The sequence below is a fragment of the Sorex araneus genome, chromosome 3 (assembly GCF_027595985.1).
Source record: "Sorex araneus isolate mSorAra2 chromosome 3, mSorAra2.pri, whole genome shotgun sequence".
Classification (NCBI taxonomy): Eukaryota; Metazoa; Chordata; class Mammalia; order Eulipotyphla; family Soricidae; genus Sorex; species Sorex araneus.
Genome location: NC_073304.1, coordinates 204884660 through 204900560, shown reverse-complemented (window position 1 = coordinate 204900560; position 15901 = coordinate 204884660). Strand labels below are relative to the sequence as shown.

Here is a 15901-nt window from a genome sequence, read left to right as displayed (position 1 = left end):
GTTTCCCTGAGTCACCGGGAGGGCGGGAGGCTGGGCCCCGCTGCGCACGCCACGTCGTCTTCGTTAGCGACTTAGGTTAAGACACGGCCCACCCAGGAAGGCGGCAGCACGGCCATTCCTCAAGGCCACCCGACAGCCACCTCTTGCCCCGGAGCCGTCGCCTTCCCCTAGAATTCGCGCTGCATTCCGGCTGTAATCAGCCGAGCCTTCCCGGCCAGTATCACGTGCGCCCGGAAGTACGTGGGTGGGACCTAAAGCGCCCACGGAAATGACGTCGGTCGCCCCTAGTCGCATGATGTGGCAAAATGCAAAAAAAAAAAAAAAAAAAAGGAGGGGGGAGGTTTAGAAAAGCTGCAAGCTGGAAGAAAGTGATGAGTCCAAAAAAGTAGTCCCTCCGATACCTCTCTAGACACTCGTGTGGCAGCACTAAGCGAGCGAGCCCCTCACGCACTGCGCCCCGGATTCTTGCGCTCCGCAGCGCCGCGGCGCCCCGTGGAAGGGTACATAAGGCGGAGGGGGTGAGGCGACGGGGCGGAGTTCTGTCGCCGGGATCCCTCCGCAGGGCTCAGCCGTTTCCGGAGTCTGCGCTGCGCCCGGTTCCGCCATTGCGGCTCTCCCGGCCCCTGGAGCCTCCGCCCCCGACCCGAGCTCTTTCGTCTGCCTGCCAGTTTCCTGCGTCCCCGGAGAGTATCCTGCTGCGCCTCGCCTCTCCCCCTCCCCCTTCTCCTCCTCTCCTTAGGAGAGCCCGGGCAGCCATTGCCCCGCAGCCCCAGTGACAGGAGGAGACCATACCCCCCCGACAGCGCCATGGCCCAGATTCTGCCAATTCGTTTTCAGGAGCATCTCCAGGTGCGACGGGGCCCTGCTGGTGAGGGCTGTGGAGAGGGTGGTAGGAAGGGAGAAGCTGGAGTCTTAAGGCCTAAGCAAGAGAGCAAGATTGGAATGTGGTGTGGGGGGTTGGGGGGGCCCTGGGGGTGGGTGGGGTGACTTGTGCCTGGGGTCGATGGAGGATGGGGTGATCGCTTGGAAAGCTTAAAGGCTTCAAGGATGCGGGCCTTGGAGGAAAAGGACGAGACTCGGGGGTGCAGAGGGCAGCGAGAGCAGGCCTGGGTGCGAAGGCCTCTCTCATCGCTTCCTGAATGGCATACGAACTCCCCACCCCCTCCCCGTTTAATTCAGTTCATTCATTTTGGGGGTAGGGGCTCGCCCGCGTTTCTTGGGCAGGCGGCATTCTCACGCGCGAGACAGGCAGAGGGCTGTCATCTCCCATGACTCCTTCCTTCCCCCGTAGGGTCTGCGCCCCGGAGTCGGGCGGGTGGGCTGGGAGGAGCAGTCTCCTCCTCCGTCGGCTGCCGGGAAAGGCACCTTTCCCGGGGGTGGGGGCAGCAGCGGAGACTCGGCTTTTGCCTTCCCCGAGTGGTCGGAAGAGAAGGTCACTGAAGGAACAGAAGGGGAGAATGGGGGAACTTCATGTCAGGGCGGTGGCAGTCTCAGTGTGCGTGGGGTCAAGGTCCCCGGGGAAAAGGCTCCTTTTCCCCTCCTCCCCCCTTCTCAGGATTTCTCGGGAGATGCTGGTTCTTAGCCCCTCAGTCAGTGATTTAGTTGCTTCATCGGTGCCTGTGGTCCCCTCCGTGGGTCTTCTAGAAGGGGTTATCTGGAGGTTATCTTGGGGTCTTCTGGAGTCTAGCAGGTAATTGTGGGCTTGGCCTGAGTACACCTCACTCAGGATTTCCTGGAATTGAGCAGAGCCCTGGGGATAGAGCACACCTGCTCTGAAATATGCAAGGTTATTTGGCCTGCCACTGGCTTCCTTTGGTGGATTCTAGAGTTCTTTCCCTTGGTGCATTATCCTGTAGGCAACACACTCTTATCTGGCAACATGCCCATGACTGACCCAGGCAGGTGATCTCAGCAGGGCTGGACCGAATTAAGCCTCTTCTGAGCTTCTGAATTCCCTGGTTCTCCAGTCCAGGTTTTGCTTGTTCTAAAATCTTTTTTATTAATTTGCTTTCTTTCCAAATATCCTGCTTTCTTCCCAAATAACCCCTTAAAGGGCCCAGTTTCAGATCAGTTTTCTGAGGTGCTGGCTAATTTCATAATAAAAAGATGTCTTCCTTTGACATGACACTTCTGTCTTCCCCCTTCCCATTTAAGTTTATTTACTTTCTAATAATGGCATAACAAATACAAAGGATTCTTGTTATAAAAAGGTTTAATTTTTAGATTACGGGTAAGGGTAATGTAATTTCCAATTTCTTTACAGGTTTAATCACATTTGCTTGCATCAGCAAGAAATTTTCTCTTAAATCTTGAAATATAATGAATAATAAACATTTACTAAAAATGAGTTTTAAAGTGCACTTCACTTGTTCATGTTTTTTGATAACTCATCCGAAGAAACAAAATATACTTTACCGATTAAAAAATGCTGTTTTACAAATAGTTAAGTCGTAATGACAAAATTGACACCCATATTGTTTAACTAATCAGTGATTTAGTTGCTTCATAGCAATCAAATCTGTTAAAGTGGCCTGTAAGTGAATATGGATTAGGAAAATAATGCTCTTTGCTGGGAGGGGAACACACAGATTCATCTGCACACTAAAGTACATCTGAAATGTAATATTTATGGATGCAAATATTTGTAAAGTTCTACACAGGAGAAGTAGGCATAGTTATAGTTATATGGCCCAAGAGCTAATCTTCTTGTCTAGTGGTTTGACAATTGTTTTTATTTCTTTTAAAGAGGAAGCAGTTGTTAAATTGCAGAGATTGAAATGCAACCTTGTCAATAGATGAAAATATTTAATAACAGTTTTATCAGAGGTTCTGAGATTTCTGCAATTACTTGAGTAGTAGTCATTTCCATTTCAATTAGAGATTAATGCATAAAGTAGCCTTTCAAATATACTCAGATTCAGTGATTCAGTTTTTGGAGTAACCTGCCTTCTCTAAGTTTAAACCTGTTCCTTAGCTGGCTTGATGCTCCAATTGATAATTATGCTTAAGGTCCCCAATCTCCTATTTTTTCCAGGAAAATCTCATGACTTCTGTACATTTTGAGGAAGGGACTGGTTTGGGATTTGCTCATGTATCACTCCTGATTGTGCTCAGGGGATCATATGCCATCCTGGGGACTGAACTGGGACTAGGGTCAGTCATATGCAAGGCAAGAACCTTATTTCCCTACTGTCTGTCCAGTCCTGAATTATTTTCATCCCTTTTCTTGTTAAAAATTAATAGGGATTATTTAATTGATATGTTAGGTTTTTGACCACTAGGTCTCTGCCAGTTTTCTAAGTGGCGTAATAATTTCTAAAACACAGGATTAAAAACTAGGAACATGAATTGAGGAACTTGACTGTAAGGGTTAGCTCTGGAGAGCTTCAAAAGATGAACTATATATGAATTGATATTTTTTATATCGCCTAACTTCGTTGGTAAATCAAAGGATCTGTCATGAGACTCTTTATTACAACTTTAAGTAGTGAAAGATTTTTAAAGGCAATTGTTTATGCTGATTGGAGTCAGTAGTTGTCTACTTGAGCTTGGTAGATTATGAAAGGAAAAAAATTCTAGCCTTCAGCTAAAATGCCTGTTGTTCTTCTCATCACATTAAATATCTATACCAAATGACTTTCCACTGTATTCCCAGGTTCTTTGGATCTGTAGTTAAAAATCTTCCCCACCCTATTTCCCCCTTTGATACATAAGTGCAGGTATATAATAGATTGTTGTGGGGATGTAATAGATTGTGAGTTGAATGGTAGTGGTTCTTGCCACCATTTTGGGTTACAAAGGTAAGGAATGCTAGCTACTACTGGAATATGCTATCTCTGCTTAACTGGGCTGTCTGGAAAGCGGTGGGGGGAGGGGGGATATTGCCTGTGCATATTGCCTGGAATTAGGCTGCAGTGTACTCTGGGAATAGCTCTCAAGCTTATGATGTACCATATTTGCTAGAAGTGTCTTAATGGTGAGTTTACGTAGCTTAAATGGTATGCCTAAATCTAGTGGACGTTCTTTTATTATCTAGGAAAAGATTTAAGATAGGGCAGGGTGTATGTTTGTGTCTGTCGAAGACAGGGAAGAGTATGTGTGTAACTGCAGTCATTCTCCTTTTAGTTTACAGTGAAAAACATGCTTTCATTAACCTTAATAATACTTGAATTGTCTTTAATATGATTTTTTTTTTTCTATCATGCCAGAGCAGTGGTATAGGGGGTACAGCATTTGCCTTGCAGCATGCAGCTGACCCGGATTTGATTCGTGGCATCCCATATGGTCCTCAAGTTGCTGGGAGTGATCCCTTAGCACTGCTGGGTATGGCATAAAAACATGCAAACAAAAAGAATGTTTTGTGTCAGTACTACTGATGTGGCTTTTGCGTTTTAGTTATTGCAAAGTAGAATTTCCTTCCATGATGAAAATATCTACATAAAAGATAAATGCGACTTGAAATGTGACTAGTGTACTAGTTGACTAAGGAATTGAGTTTTTACTTTTACTATTACTGTTTTTTTTTTTTTTTGGGGGGGGGGGTCTACCTGGTGGTGCTCAGAGCCTACTCCCAACTCTGTGCTAAGGGTTCACTCCTTTAGGGATCAGGGGGCCAGACAGGTTGTGGGAATCGAACCCCAGGGAGGCCATGCACAAGGCAAGCACCTTATTTTCTGAGTTTTCACTTTTATTTATTTAAGGCCTTCCAAGCAGGGCTCAGGGGGCTTGGGCCATTCTTTGTGATACTTGACTAACGGATCTTGATGGCTCATTGCTTGGACTCAGTGATATGCTGGTGGCCACCAGGGTCACCCTGGCAGTGCTAGAACTGACTCCAGAGCTTCACCAAATGGTTCTGTGTTTAGGCATGTGATGTCAGGGATTGCGCCTTTGACCCCCAAGCTACCACCTTTTCCCTTTCATCTACAAGATGTACCACACCTGATGGTGCTCAGGGATCCACACGTGATGCCAAGATTTGAACTATTGTCATAGTCACAGCTTGTGCCTTACTCTCGGTATTATCTCTGGCTCCTTATTTATTTTTAAAGTTGAAATGTAAGTAGTCATGTGAAGTCATTCACTACCATAAGGGACCACACAATCTGATGTGCTTTTTAAGAGTGAAGATTTGTCTGATCCCCACACAATCTGATGTGCTTTTTAAGAGTGAAGATTTGTCTGATCCCCCATATTTATATGTCAGAACTTTTTGTTGGCTAAAATTATTCATCTTTGTGATTTTTTTATTTGCTTTTTTTTTTTTTTTTTTTGCTTTTTGGGTCACACCCGGCAATGCACAGGGGTCACTCCTGGCTCATGCACTCAGGAATCACCCCTGGCGGTGCTCAGGGGACCACATGGGATGCTGGGATTCGAACCCGGGTCGGCCGCGTGCAAGGCAAACGCCCTACCCGCTGTGCTATCACTCCAGCCCCTTATTTGCTTTTTTTGCTATACCTGCTGGGACAATTCTCAGCTCAGTGTTGGGGATCATACTCAGGACTCCTGCATACAAAGCAGGCACTCTAGCCTATTCAGCTATTTCTGCCCTAAAGTACTCATTGTTTGAAAATGTTCTGTGAATAGTCTTTTTGGAAGTGACAATGACAAACACTGACTAGTAATCAGAGGGAGACAATATATACAATCTTCATGCTCTGTGCGTTTCAGGTCTTCACTAAACCCACTTATATATTTAAACAGTTGTGGAAATTGACACTCAATGTCATGTCTGCAAGAACAGTTTATTAGAATGGGATTTAAGCTTGTGTTGTCTGATACAAACTATTTCAAAGGAATAAAATGACTGGTTTTAAGAGATGTTAAATGGTATCCAATAAATGGTATCCTAGTGCTGTTGGTGGGTTCTTTTTTTTTTTTTCTGATTTCTCTGATTTTTTTACTGGCTTAAGTTATGATTAGTGGGGTGAAAGAGTTCAAGAACTGGAATGCATGCCTTACATGTAGGAGGTTCAAACCTGGCGTCACATTGTCTCCTGACCACTTCTAGTAGTGACTCCTAACCCCAGAGTACTACTGGGTGTTGTCCTCACCCAAAACAGAAAAATTTAATTAGGGGCTTGCCAGTGGTTAAGGTTAGTGCTGTTTAATATAAAACATGAGCCTGTTTGTGAGTCTAGGTGATCTGAGTCTACTTGATCTGTAGCCATATTAAAACTAAAAATGTGGGGTTTTTTTCTTGCTTTATTCTGAAGTATATCCAAAGTACAGGATTTCAACTTGCAGTTACTATAAAATTTACAAATGGAATATATACTTGGAGTTGGGAGAGTTACTGTTTTCATTGGAAACAGTTTGCTCTGAATTTAGCTTTTATAAAATTTACAGTTGGAAAAATAGTCTTGACTGGAGCAAGAGTATAGTGGTACAGTGGGTAGGGCATTTGTCTTGCATTTCGCCTACCCGGGTTTTATCCTCACTATCTCGTGTGGTCCCCTGAATGTAGGCCGGGAGTGATCCCTGAGTGAAGAACCAGAAATATGCCCGAAGAATCACCAAAAAACGGGAAAAAAAATAGTAGTCTAGCATACCTACATTACTCCAAATGTTCTTAAGTTTTCCATCATTTAATCACCCGTTTAAGTTTATTTGCAGGGGGGAACCTCCCCAGCGTTGCCCAGGAATTTGGGGACTACTACTCATGATGTTTACTCTTTCCACCTCATCATTTGGAGCTCAGATCCAGCAGTGCTGGGGGTTCAGTTGCTGGAATTGAATTTATAATAAGTCTTGCACTTAACCTTTTTGAGCTATATCCTGAACCCATAAATTTAATTTTGAATTTACAGCAGATACATCTCAAGTGTTCATTACCATATATCGCTGCAGAATTGAACACTGTTGAAGCTAATCCCTTACTGTGAAGACCTCAAGTCATGTCTATGAGGGGCTGGAGAGTATAGTAGGTAGGGCACTTGCCCTGCATGCTATGTACCTAGGTTTGATCCCCAGCTGCGGTCCCCTGAGCACCACCAGAAGTAATTCCTGAGTGCAGAGCCAAGCGTAACCTGAGCATTGCCAGATGAGGCCCCCAAACAAAAATAATACCAATAAATCAGGTACATGAAAGTACAAATTGTAGCATCTTGCGAAAATTATTAATTTCTGTCCAGTGCATTTAATTCAAATATCTTAACCACTGGCACAATATTTTATTTGCAATTTAGATTTTTATCGTTTATAAATATTTGGTACTTGCCTGAAAGTTGAGTACTTTATCACATAGTAGGAACTGTGTTTGACAAGGGACAAACTGGTAAACAAGACTGACTACAGATTAATGTTCTTGCATGTGTTGATTAGTTTGCAAAGACTGTCCATACATAATTACAACCATGTAAGTTTTTGAGTGTTTGTTATTGTGCAGGATTTAATACAAATTCGTATGGTATAAATTAATCTTCTGAACTGTTTAGAATAAATTTTTTTGGGGGGGCACATTTGGTGATGCTCAGGGTTACTCCTGGTACTGCACTCAGGAATCACTCCTGGTGGGCTTGGGAAACCTTATAGGATGCTGGGGATTGAACCTGAGTCAACAGCGTGCAAGGCAAGCACCTTAACTCACTGAATTGTTGCAGAATAAAACTTAATCTGCTTTTATGTCCCAACCAGCACTCATTTTATGTCATTGGTACATTGTGTGCGTGTTGGGGGTTGAGGGGATCAGGGCTGCTTTGGAATATTCCTGATGCCAGGACCTACCATATGTGAAACATGTGTGTTCTGTGCGTATAAACCACATCACTAGCCTGGTACATTTTTTGTCTTTTGGGGAGTGGGGATGGGGTGGGGGTTTGGGCCACACCCAGTGATACAGAGGACTTAATCCTGGCTCTGTGCTCAGGGATCACTCCTAGAGCTGCTTAGGGAAACGTGAAGTACTGGGCATCTAACTTTCGTTGGCTAAAATGCAAGACAAATACATTAACCGTTGTACTGCTCTTCAGCTTCCAAGTTGGCACTTATAATTTTAATTTTTTTAGTTGTAGCTGAAAATTCTGATCATATTTGATTAAATACTCCAGTAGAATGCTGATTAGGCTTTCGTTTGTTTTCTATATCTTTTTAGAAGATAGTAATGTTGAAACTTTCTTTCTTTCTTTCTTTCTTTCTTTCTTTCTTTCTTTCTTTCTTTCTTTCTTTCTTTCTTTCTTTCTTTCTTTCTTTCTTTCTCTCTCTCTTCCTTCCTTCCTTCCTTCCTTCCTTCCTTCCTTCCTTCCTTCCTTCCTTCCTTCCTTTTTTTTTTTTTCTTTTTTTTTGGGTTACGCCTGGTGGTGTTCAGGATTTACTCCTGGCTCTGCACTCACAAACCACTCCTGGTGATGCAATGGGATGCCGAGGATCAAACCCAGGTCGGCTTCGTGCAAGGCAAACACCCTATTCTCTGTACTATCACTACAGTTCCCTGAAGTGAAACTTCTTAACTAGATGGGAAATAATTTTATGAGTACTTTATTTCCATCCATTATAATAGAGAGAGACTGTTTCTCAAAATTTATTATGTCATTTCCAACTATCTTTTCTTCTCCCTGCTTCTCTTGACCAAGAGCCTATGGCCAGTGCTCTTAATTTGAATGCAGAAGACATCTGTCAGACTTGAATTTTGTGTCTTACGTTAGGAAAAACAAAATTTCCTCCCTTTGTTGTTGTGGCGCCGGTGCTCACACACATGATTATGTGCCAGGGATCACATCAGCAGCTTGATATGGGGCTCTGGGGGAGGATTGAACTCAGCGGACCTCAAACAGACAAGGCAGGCACTCAGCCACTGAGCCACATCCCTGGTTCCTGAAAGAATTTAAGGTATTTTGTCTTAGTTTAGAGGGGAAAACTAAGAACATATTAAATCTTAATTGTCCTAAAATCTTCATGACCATTATAGCGGTTATTATTTGAGTGTCTACTATGTACCAGGAACTGCTAAATATTTTATGGTCATATTGTAATAAAATTAGAGATGGTGGAAGATGTGGTATTGGAACATTACATAGTGCTCAGTGGTCCGTGGTGCCATTCCCAGTGAAACTGCCCAGCTGTGCGCACCTGAAAGTTTAATGTTTGAGCCAAACAATGCAGTACTTCTTGGGATCCATGATGTTTGGGTCATTGGGACCAGACTTGAACTTCCTTGGTGGTTCATGCAGTGCTTCGGATTAAACTCAGGTTCCTCATGTAGGGTATTTACTACAACATTTTGAACTGTTTACTTGGTCCATGCATGATCTGTATAATTTGAACTCCAACATAGACCACAGTTTGTGAATATGCTGTGGTGTCTGCTCACATTCTATCAGTTTTTTTTTTTTTTAAGGGAAATAGTTTTTACTAAGTATAAGGGGCAAATCAGCATTTGATTTTCAACAATTTAAGGGATAGTTTTTGAACGAACTGACCCAAGTTCTGGAAAATTACACAGTATAATAGAAATCAGGTTAACTTGTAACCAGTATTACCTCTAGCCCTTTCACTAGACTGACTTAAACTTCTCTCTAAATGCTTTCCTTAATGACAAGAGAGAGTGTATGTGTTTCAGTCTGAAGCCACTTGTGAAATAGGTCACTTCTGCTTTCTCTTGTACTCTGTATTCATGTTTTTTTGTGTTAATACTAATGTAACACTTGAATAGAATTCAAGTGTACCATTGTGTTTAAGGGGGGGATTGTGGAAGTAAAACATGCTTGCTCAATTTGGTTAACTTGGGTAGTTTGAATAGCATAACCATAGAAGGGAAAGAGGGTTTTACTTAAAGGCAGAACTGCCAGTAGTATTAATACTTCCTGTTCTGAATCATTGATTAAGTTCTGAAGAAATTTATTTTGAAGTTCAATTCTGAAGGAATGGGTACCAAGTCTCTTACAACTAGTCACATTTTAAGAATGTAATCTTACAATGTGCTACTGTGAAAAGTGTCTCAAATGGCTAATGTAATAGCTCTATTTAATTTAGGATTTTAGCTTGTCTGAACCAGAACATTTATGTGTTCTGGTATTTGCACAAATAGACCATACTATGCATTTAGGTTTATATTGTAATATTTAACTCATATAGGTACTCAAATACTAGTTTTAGTACCCCTGTACTGGAGGAATTTTTTTGGGGAAGCAGGTGAGTGGGTTAATTAATCCCACATCCAGTGATTGAACCTGATTGAACCCAGGTTGGCCCTGTGAGGGAAAGTGTCCTACCTGCTGTACTATCTCTCTGGCCCAGGGAGAATTTTTTTTTTTAACCCAGTTGAGTTGAACATTTATATGTCATACTAAAGGAAACAACTACAAAAAAAACTATCACTCACGAAGATAGTAAAGCCAGCATCTTGGGGTTTGATCGGGTTTTTCCATCTTCTTTATTTCCTATATCATTTTCTCACATTGGTGTGCTTTGCTTATCTCCCGGATAGCGGGTTGGAATTTTTGTTTTGGTTTTAAGACCGTGCCTGACAGTGCTGAGGGAATACACTGTCTCTGCTTTGTGGTACCATGTAGCCTCAGGGGTTGAACCTGGTTGGTCCTCTTGGGTGCAAAACATTTGTTCAGCCCTTTGAGTTATCTCTTCAGGACACCACACACACACACACAGACACGCACACACAGACACACACACACACACACACACACACACACAGCCCCATTCCCAAATTTTGTTTCCCTCCCAAGCAGTACTAAGGAGATCGCATGCTACATCTGCTGATGCTCAGGAAGACCATGTGGTACTAGGGGTGCTGGATGTGTGCCTTAACCCTTGGACTCTCTCCAGCCCCTGGATTGCACTTTTTGATCATCCCCATCGATTGAAACTGAGAGTCATAGTAGGTGGAAACAATAGGAATTTTTAGTTTGATCCTTCATGTCAGAAAAGGGATTTGGATTAAGAGTTGCTCTCATCTATTTGTAGACCTATTGCTTATCTCACAATGAGGGCTTAAAAAACCCACCAAACTGGACAGAGTAAAACCAGAGATTATCATATATCATATAAATATGTCACTGTTCACTGTGGATATATCTCATTATTTGCTGGTAAATAATTAGGGGGAAAATGTATAGTGAGAGCATGGTTTACAAAACCTTTCACTTTCTGCATACTCAGAATTTATCTCTATTGAATAATGCAAATCTAAGGTATTTTTCTTTTTTTTTTTTTAATAATACCTTTCAAGAACTTTTTATGTTGTTGATAGGTTCTTGGAAACTCACTTTCAGTGAAAGACTATAATGAAATTTGGTCCTCACATTAGGTTATTTCATTGAAAGTTGGTGAGGGTTGTTTTTATTTACTAATGATATAACCAAATGAATGAAACAAATTCATTAAGGTATATTTCTAGATATCCCAATTCAAAAACATGAAAAAAATGACTCCATATATGCAAATGAAAATTTGAGACATATAAAATTGCCATGATTATATCATAGTGGATTGGAAAAAAGCACTTTAAGAAAACAAAGATGACTTTCTGCTAATGAAGACACAAGTGGAAAATGCAAATGAATAGTTTAAGTGAAATGGTTTCTAAGAGATAAGTAGAAAAATATTTTCCAGGGTAATAATTTTAAATACTCATGTAAACTGTCAGGAGATCACTTTAAGTATATATATGTGTGTGTATATATAGGTATGTGTGTATATATGTATGTATGTATATATACATATACATAAAAATATATACACACTCCACCCCCGCCCCCACACACACACTTTATATTTTAATAGGACCAAATGCCTTTTTTGAAACTGAGATGAAACAAATTTTCTTGTTTGGTTTTGGGGGCCACACTCATATGTGGTTCCCAGGATTGCATACAGGTTTCCCATATGCAAGACAAGGTCCCTACTCACTTATACTGTCTCTCTGACCTGAGGTAAAATTCTTATGACTTAAACCATTGTAAAGTGAACAGCTTACTGGTATTTAGAGTGTTCACCATCCTTAATTGCAAAAATTTTCATCACTCCAAAGGGAAAACTCATACCATGTCAGCTGTTTCTCCTTTTCCCTTCCTTCCATCTTCTAGAAACCACTATGTCTCTGGATTTACTTTACTTTGCATATTTCATATTAATAGAATGATAAAACTACTAAATATTATGTAATTAAATTAAGACCTGTAAGTTTTAACTTGTTTAAGTAATGTTTGAGGCTTATCCGTAGATTACCTATCTGTTTTTCCATGTGGCTAAGCAATTTTCCTTTGAATGTACTTGCCACATTTGATCTCCTCATTAGTTTATGAGCATTTTGGAGTGTTTCCATCTTGAACCATAATGTATATTGTTATCAAAATTCATGTACAAGTTTTTTTTTTTTAATTTATTTATTTTTGCTTTTTTGGGTCACACCAGGCAATGCTCAGGAGTTACTCCTGGCTCTGCACTCAGGAATTACTCCTGGTGGTGCTTGGGAGTACCATGTGGCATGCTGGGGATCGAACCCGGGTCTGCCGCATGCAAGGCAAATGCCCTCCCTGCTGCACTATCCCTCCGGCCCTTCATGTACAAGTTTTTGTCTTAAAGTATTTTCAGTTCTTTTGCATATATACTTATATTTGGTAGGTAGCATAGAGAAAATTATCACGTATCAACTTTTGGGGATATTGTCCAACTGTTTGCAACTGCATTGCCTTCATCCTTATACAATAATTTGTATTTTGTCCAATTTTTCAAAACTTTATTAACTGAATTGGGATAAGTATCCTATTTAGCTTTTAGGATGCTTTCAGTTCGGTGTGTTTTTCCTTTATTTGTTTTGTTTGTTTGCAGTGGTGGGGTTTGGTGGGAGCTTGGGACCATTCCCGGAAGTGTTAAGGAACCTTTCCTGACTCTGTGCTCAGAAGTGACCCCTGGTGGTGATCAGGGGCATGCAAGACATTATTTATTCCTGGTATTGTTTTTCCAGACCTATTTTTTCTGTTTTAGATTACATTTCTTATTTTCCTTTCTTCTGAGATACCATATATGTGTCCACTTATGTCTGGCCTAGGTATGAATCTGTGTAATAACTAGGTATAATCTTATAATCAAGACACTTTTAATTACTATGTGCTTGTCAAGTAGAAAAAAGACACAAAATTATCTGTATTAGCATAGTGTGTAGCACATTGTAGCTTCTAGGTAGTTGTTTAAATATGATTGGAAAGAGCAACTAGGAATAAATACCTAAAGATATAAAATTTTTAAACTTGAACTGAAAAATTTTTTGACCACACCTAGCTGTTCTCACGATTTACCCTTCCTGGCTCTGTGCTCAGGGGACCATACACAGTTCCAGAGATAAAAACAGGTCTGCAGAGTTCAGTGCCTTAACACCTGTACTAGCTCTTTGGACCCCAGATAATTTTTTTGGTGGTCGGGGGGGGGGGGGCACAATACTGAATCTCTGCTCTCTGGCCATATCTGTCAATGATCAAGGACTATATATTGTGCCAGGGATTCAAACTAGGTTTGTGGCTGTTGCTGCCTGCAAGGTAAACATGCAGATAAACTTGATGTGTAGGAGTAGAAAGACCCATGAAAATAATAATGGGTTAAAACGGTGTTTCCTAGGGGCTGGAGTGATAGTACATCGGGTAGGATGTTTGCCTTGCGTACAGCCAACCCGGGTTCGATCCCCAGCATCCCATATGGTTCCCTGAGCACCACTGGGAGTAATTCCTGGGTGCAAGAGCCAGGAGTAACCCCTATGCATCGCCAAAAAGCAAAAAAAACAAAGCAAAACAAAACAGTGTTTCCTAAATTGGACAATACTGCCCCCACCAAGGTCTGTTGAGGGGGTTGTATAACCTTTGGTGTAATTGAGGGGTACTTTCTGTTTATGTGCTTAAAGAAGGTAGATTTACAGAGGGTTGCTGAAATATTTTTTCTTTCTCTTTTTTTGTTTTTTGAAAAGGGTGATAGTGGTAAAAGAACTGAAAAGAAAAAAAGAAGATACTGAGGAGATACTACAGGAATGAATGATGAGTTTGTTTTACCATGGCTTCCCATTTGTGGTCCCCTGAGCACAGCCGGGTGTGGCCCAAATCCTCTTTACTCCAAATAAATAAAATGAACAGAAAATGGCATTTGATCCTAAGGGAATTAGGAGCAGAACTTTTTAAAATCAGCAACTTGGAAGATTACTTTGAAGTTTTCTTTTTTGTTTTTAATTTAGAGGGAAATCCCAGAACTAAGTATGGTGGAAAGTATGACAGTAGGTTCTGAATATACTACTTAGCAGTGGAGTAAATGACAAGAGTAAAAATTTGTAAAAGATTGACACAAAGAAAGTGTGGAAGTGTGGATAAGCAAGGGTTAAAAGCTTATATTTGTTGCCTGAAATGTGTGTAGCACACAGAAAACAATGGCCGGTATCCTGTTGATGGAAGAACTAAAGGAATGCTGCATTCTCAGCATTTTTCTTCAGTTCCTGTAGAAGATAGCAACTGCCGTTTTGACATTCTGCTAGTTTCCTGGAAGGGCTCCATTAAGTGACCTCTGTCAGCGTTTTTTTGCACTGTGATATTAGTGAAGGTAGAGGATGTTTTAGAACTGTTAAAGGAAATTATGCTGAGTGAAATACTTGGAATAGGAAGTTAACAAACTCTTTAGACACATACTTGAAAATGTCTGTATTGGGCCAGGGAGATGGTTCAAAGCACTAAAACACATGCTTAATATCCTGTGTCCCTGGGTTCAGTCTCTGATACTGCATGGTCCCTGACTGGAATAGCCCCGAGCACTGGGTGAAACTCCCTGCCTCCTAATATATTTGTCCTGGGCATTTAAAGAATGGAATCACAATGACATCCAAGCATCATCAGGCCTCTACACTTGCTGGCCTCCTAACTCTAGCATAATGCCTATGTTTATTTGGTTAAGGTTAATTAACAGAAAATATTTTAATAAGATTATACTGGTATAAAAGTTCCATCTGGCTTGTATATACTTGCTTTATATTCTAGCTCTAGATAAAACAAGGAGGAAGGATCTGGAAAGTGTAAAGTCAGCACTGATTGTAAAGCTCAGTCTTTAGAAATGCAAGTTTTAATAACGCAAGTTGTAATGTCTCTTGATTTTCCGCTGAATAAGATGGGAAATAAATTCTGTCCCTAGTATACTCATTATTAATAAAGAAGCAGGCACCCTAGTTATGCTTAGAAAGTAGTATCATTCCAATGTACCTGTTTATCTATACGAAGAAAGAACTTTGTCTTTTTTTTTTTGTTTGTTTGTTTTTGCCCCTGGTTTTTGGGTCACACCTGTCTGTGCTCAGGGATCACTCTTGGTGGGGCTTTGGGGATCCCATCATAACAGGGATTGAACCCAGGTTGACCACATGCAAGGCAAGCATCTTATCTGCTGTACTATTGTCTGACCCCAGAAGAAAGAACTTGTTGAAAGTAGCAGGGTCATACCACACTTATTGCTCCTTTAATTATGTGGCAATTTTGGGTGTAGCATAATTTTGATTGCTGAAGTAGTGATTTTTGTCACGGTCTTAAAGCTAGTCAAGGAATTGGGCTGATGAAAATATTCTTTGGGTTTTTATTTTTTTTCTTGTTACATGATGGTAACATTTTCTGCCTTTTAAATCTCATTTTTGTGGGAAAATGTTTGATTATTTTAGTGTTACTATATAAACTTTAATTTCTTAATTTTAGCATCCACTAATAATTTTTGCCTGACTCAATTTTAGTGATTTGATTAGTGATGTGGAAATTCCGTATTTCAAGTTAGTTTTCTTCCATAAAAACAGCTTTTGCATATTAATTATGTATTTGATTTGTGTTAGTGTGGAATTTGGGCTGTATAAGTCACGTTTTGGTCTATAATTTTCCTAACACTGCTGAAAAGAGGAATGTCTTTTTTGTGTAATAAGATTGTCGGTCTCTTTAACTTC

The 15901-nt window shown here is 40.9% G+C and overlaps 1 protein-coding gene across 2 annotated transcripts in view; it reads left to right on the top strand.

Annotated features, from left to right (window-relative positions):
• Window positions 1-632: 632 nt before the first annotated feature.
• CLTC (clathrin heavy chain) overlaps window positions 633-15901 on the top strand; it is a 68198-nt gene continuing 52929 nt past the window's right edge. The window contains exon 1 of one of the 2 annotated variants that reach the window (XM_055131934.1): window positions 633-849. In XM_055131934.1, coding sequence (XP_054987909.1) covers window positions 808-849 — 42 coding nt within the window. In that variant the 5' untranslated portion in view covers window positions 633-807. The remainder of the gene's footprint in view (window positions 850-15901) is intronic. The other variant, XM_004608617.3, reaches the window with a different exon arrangement.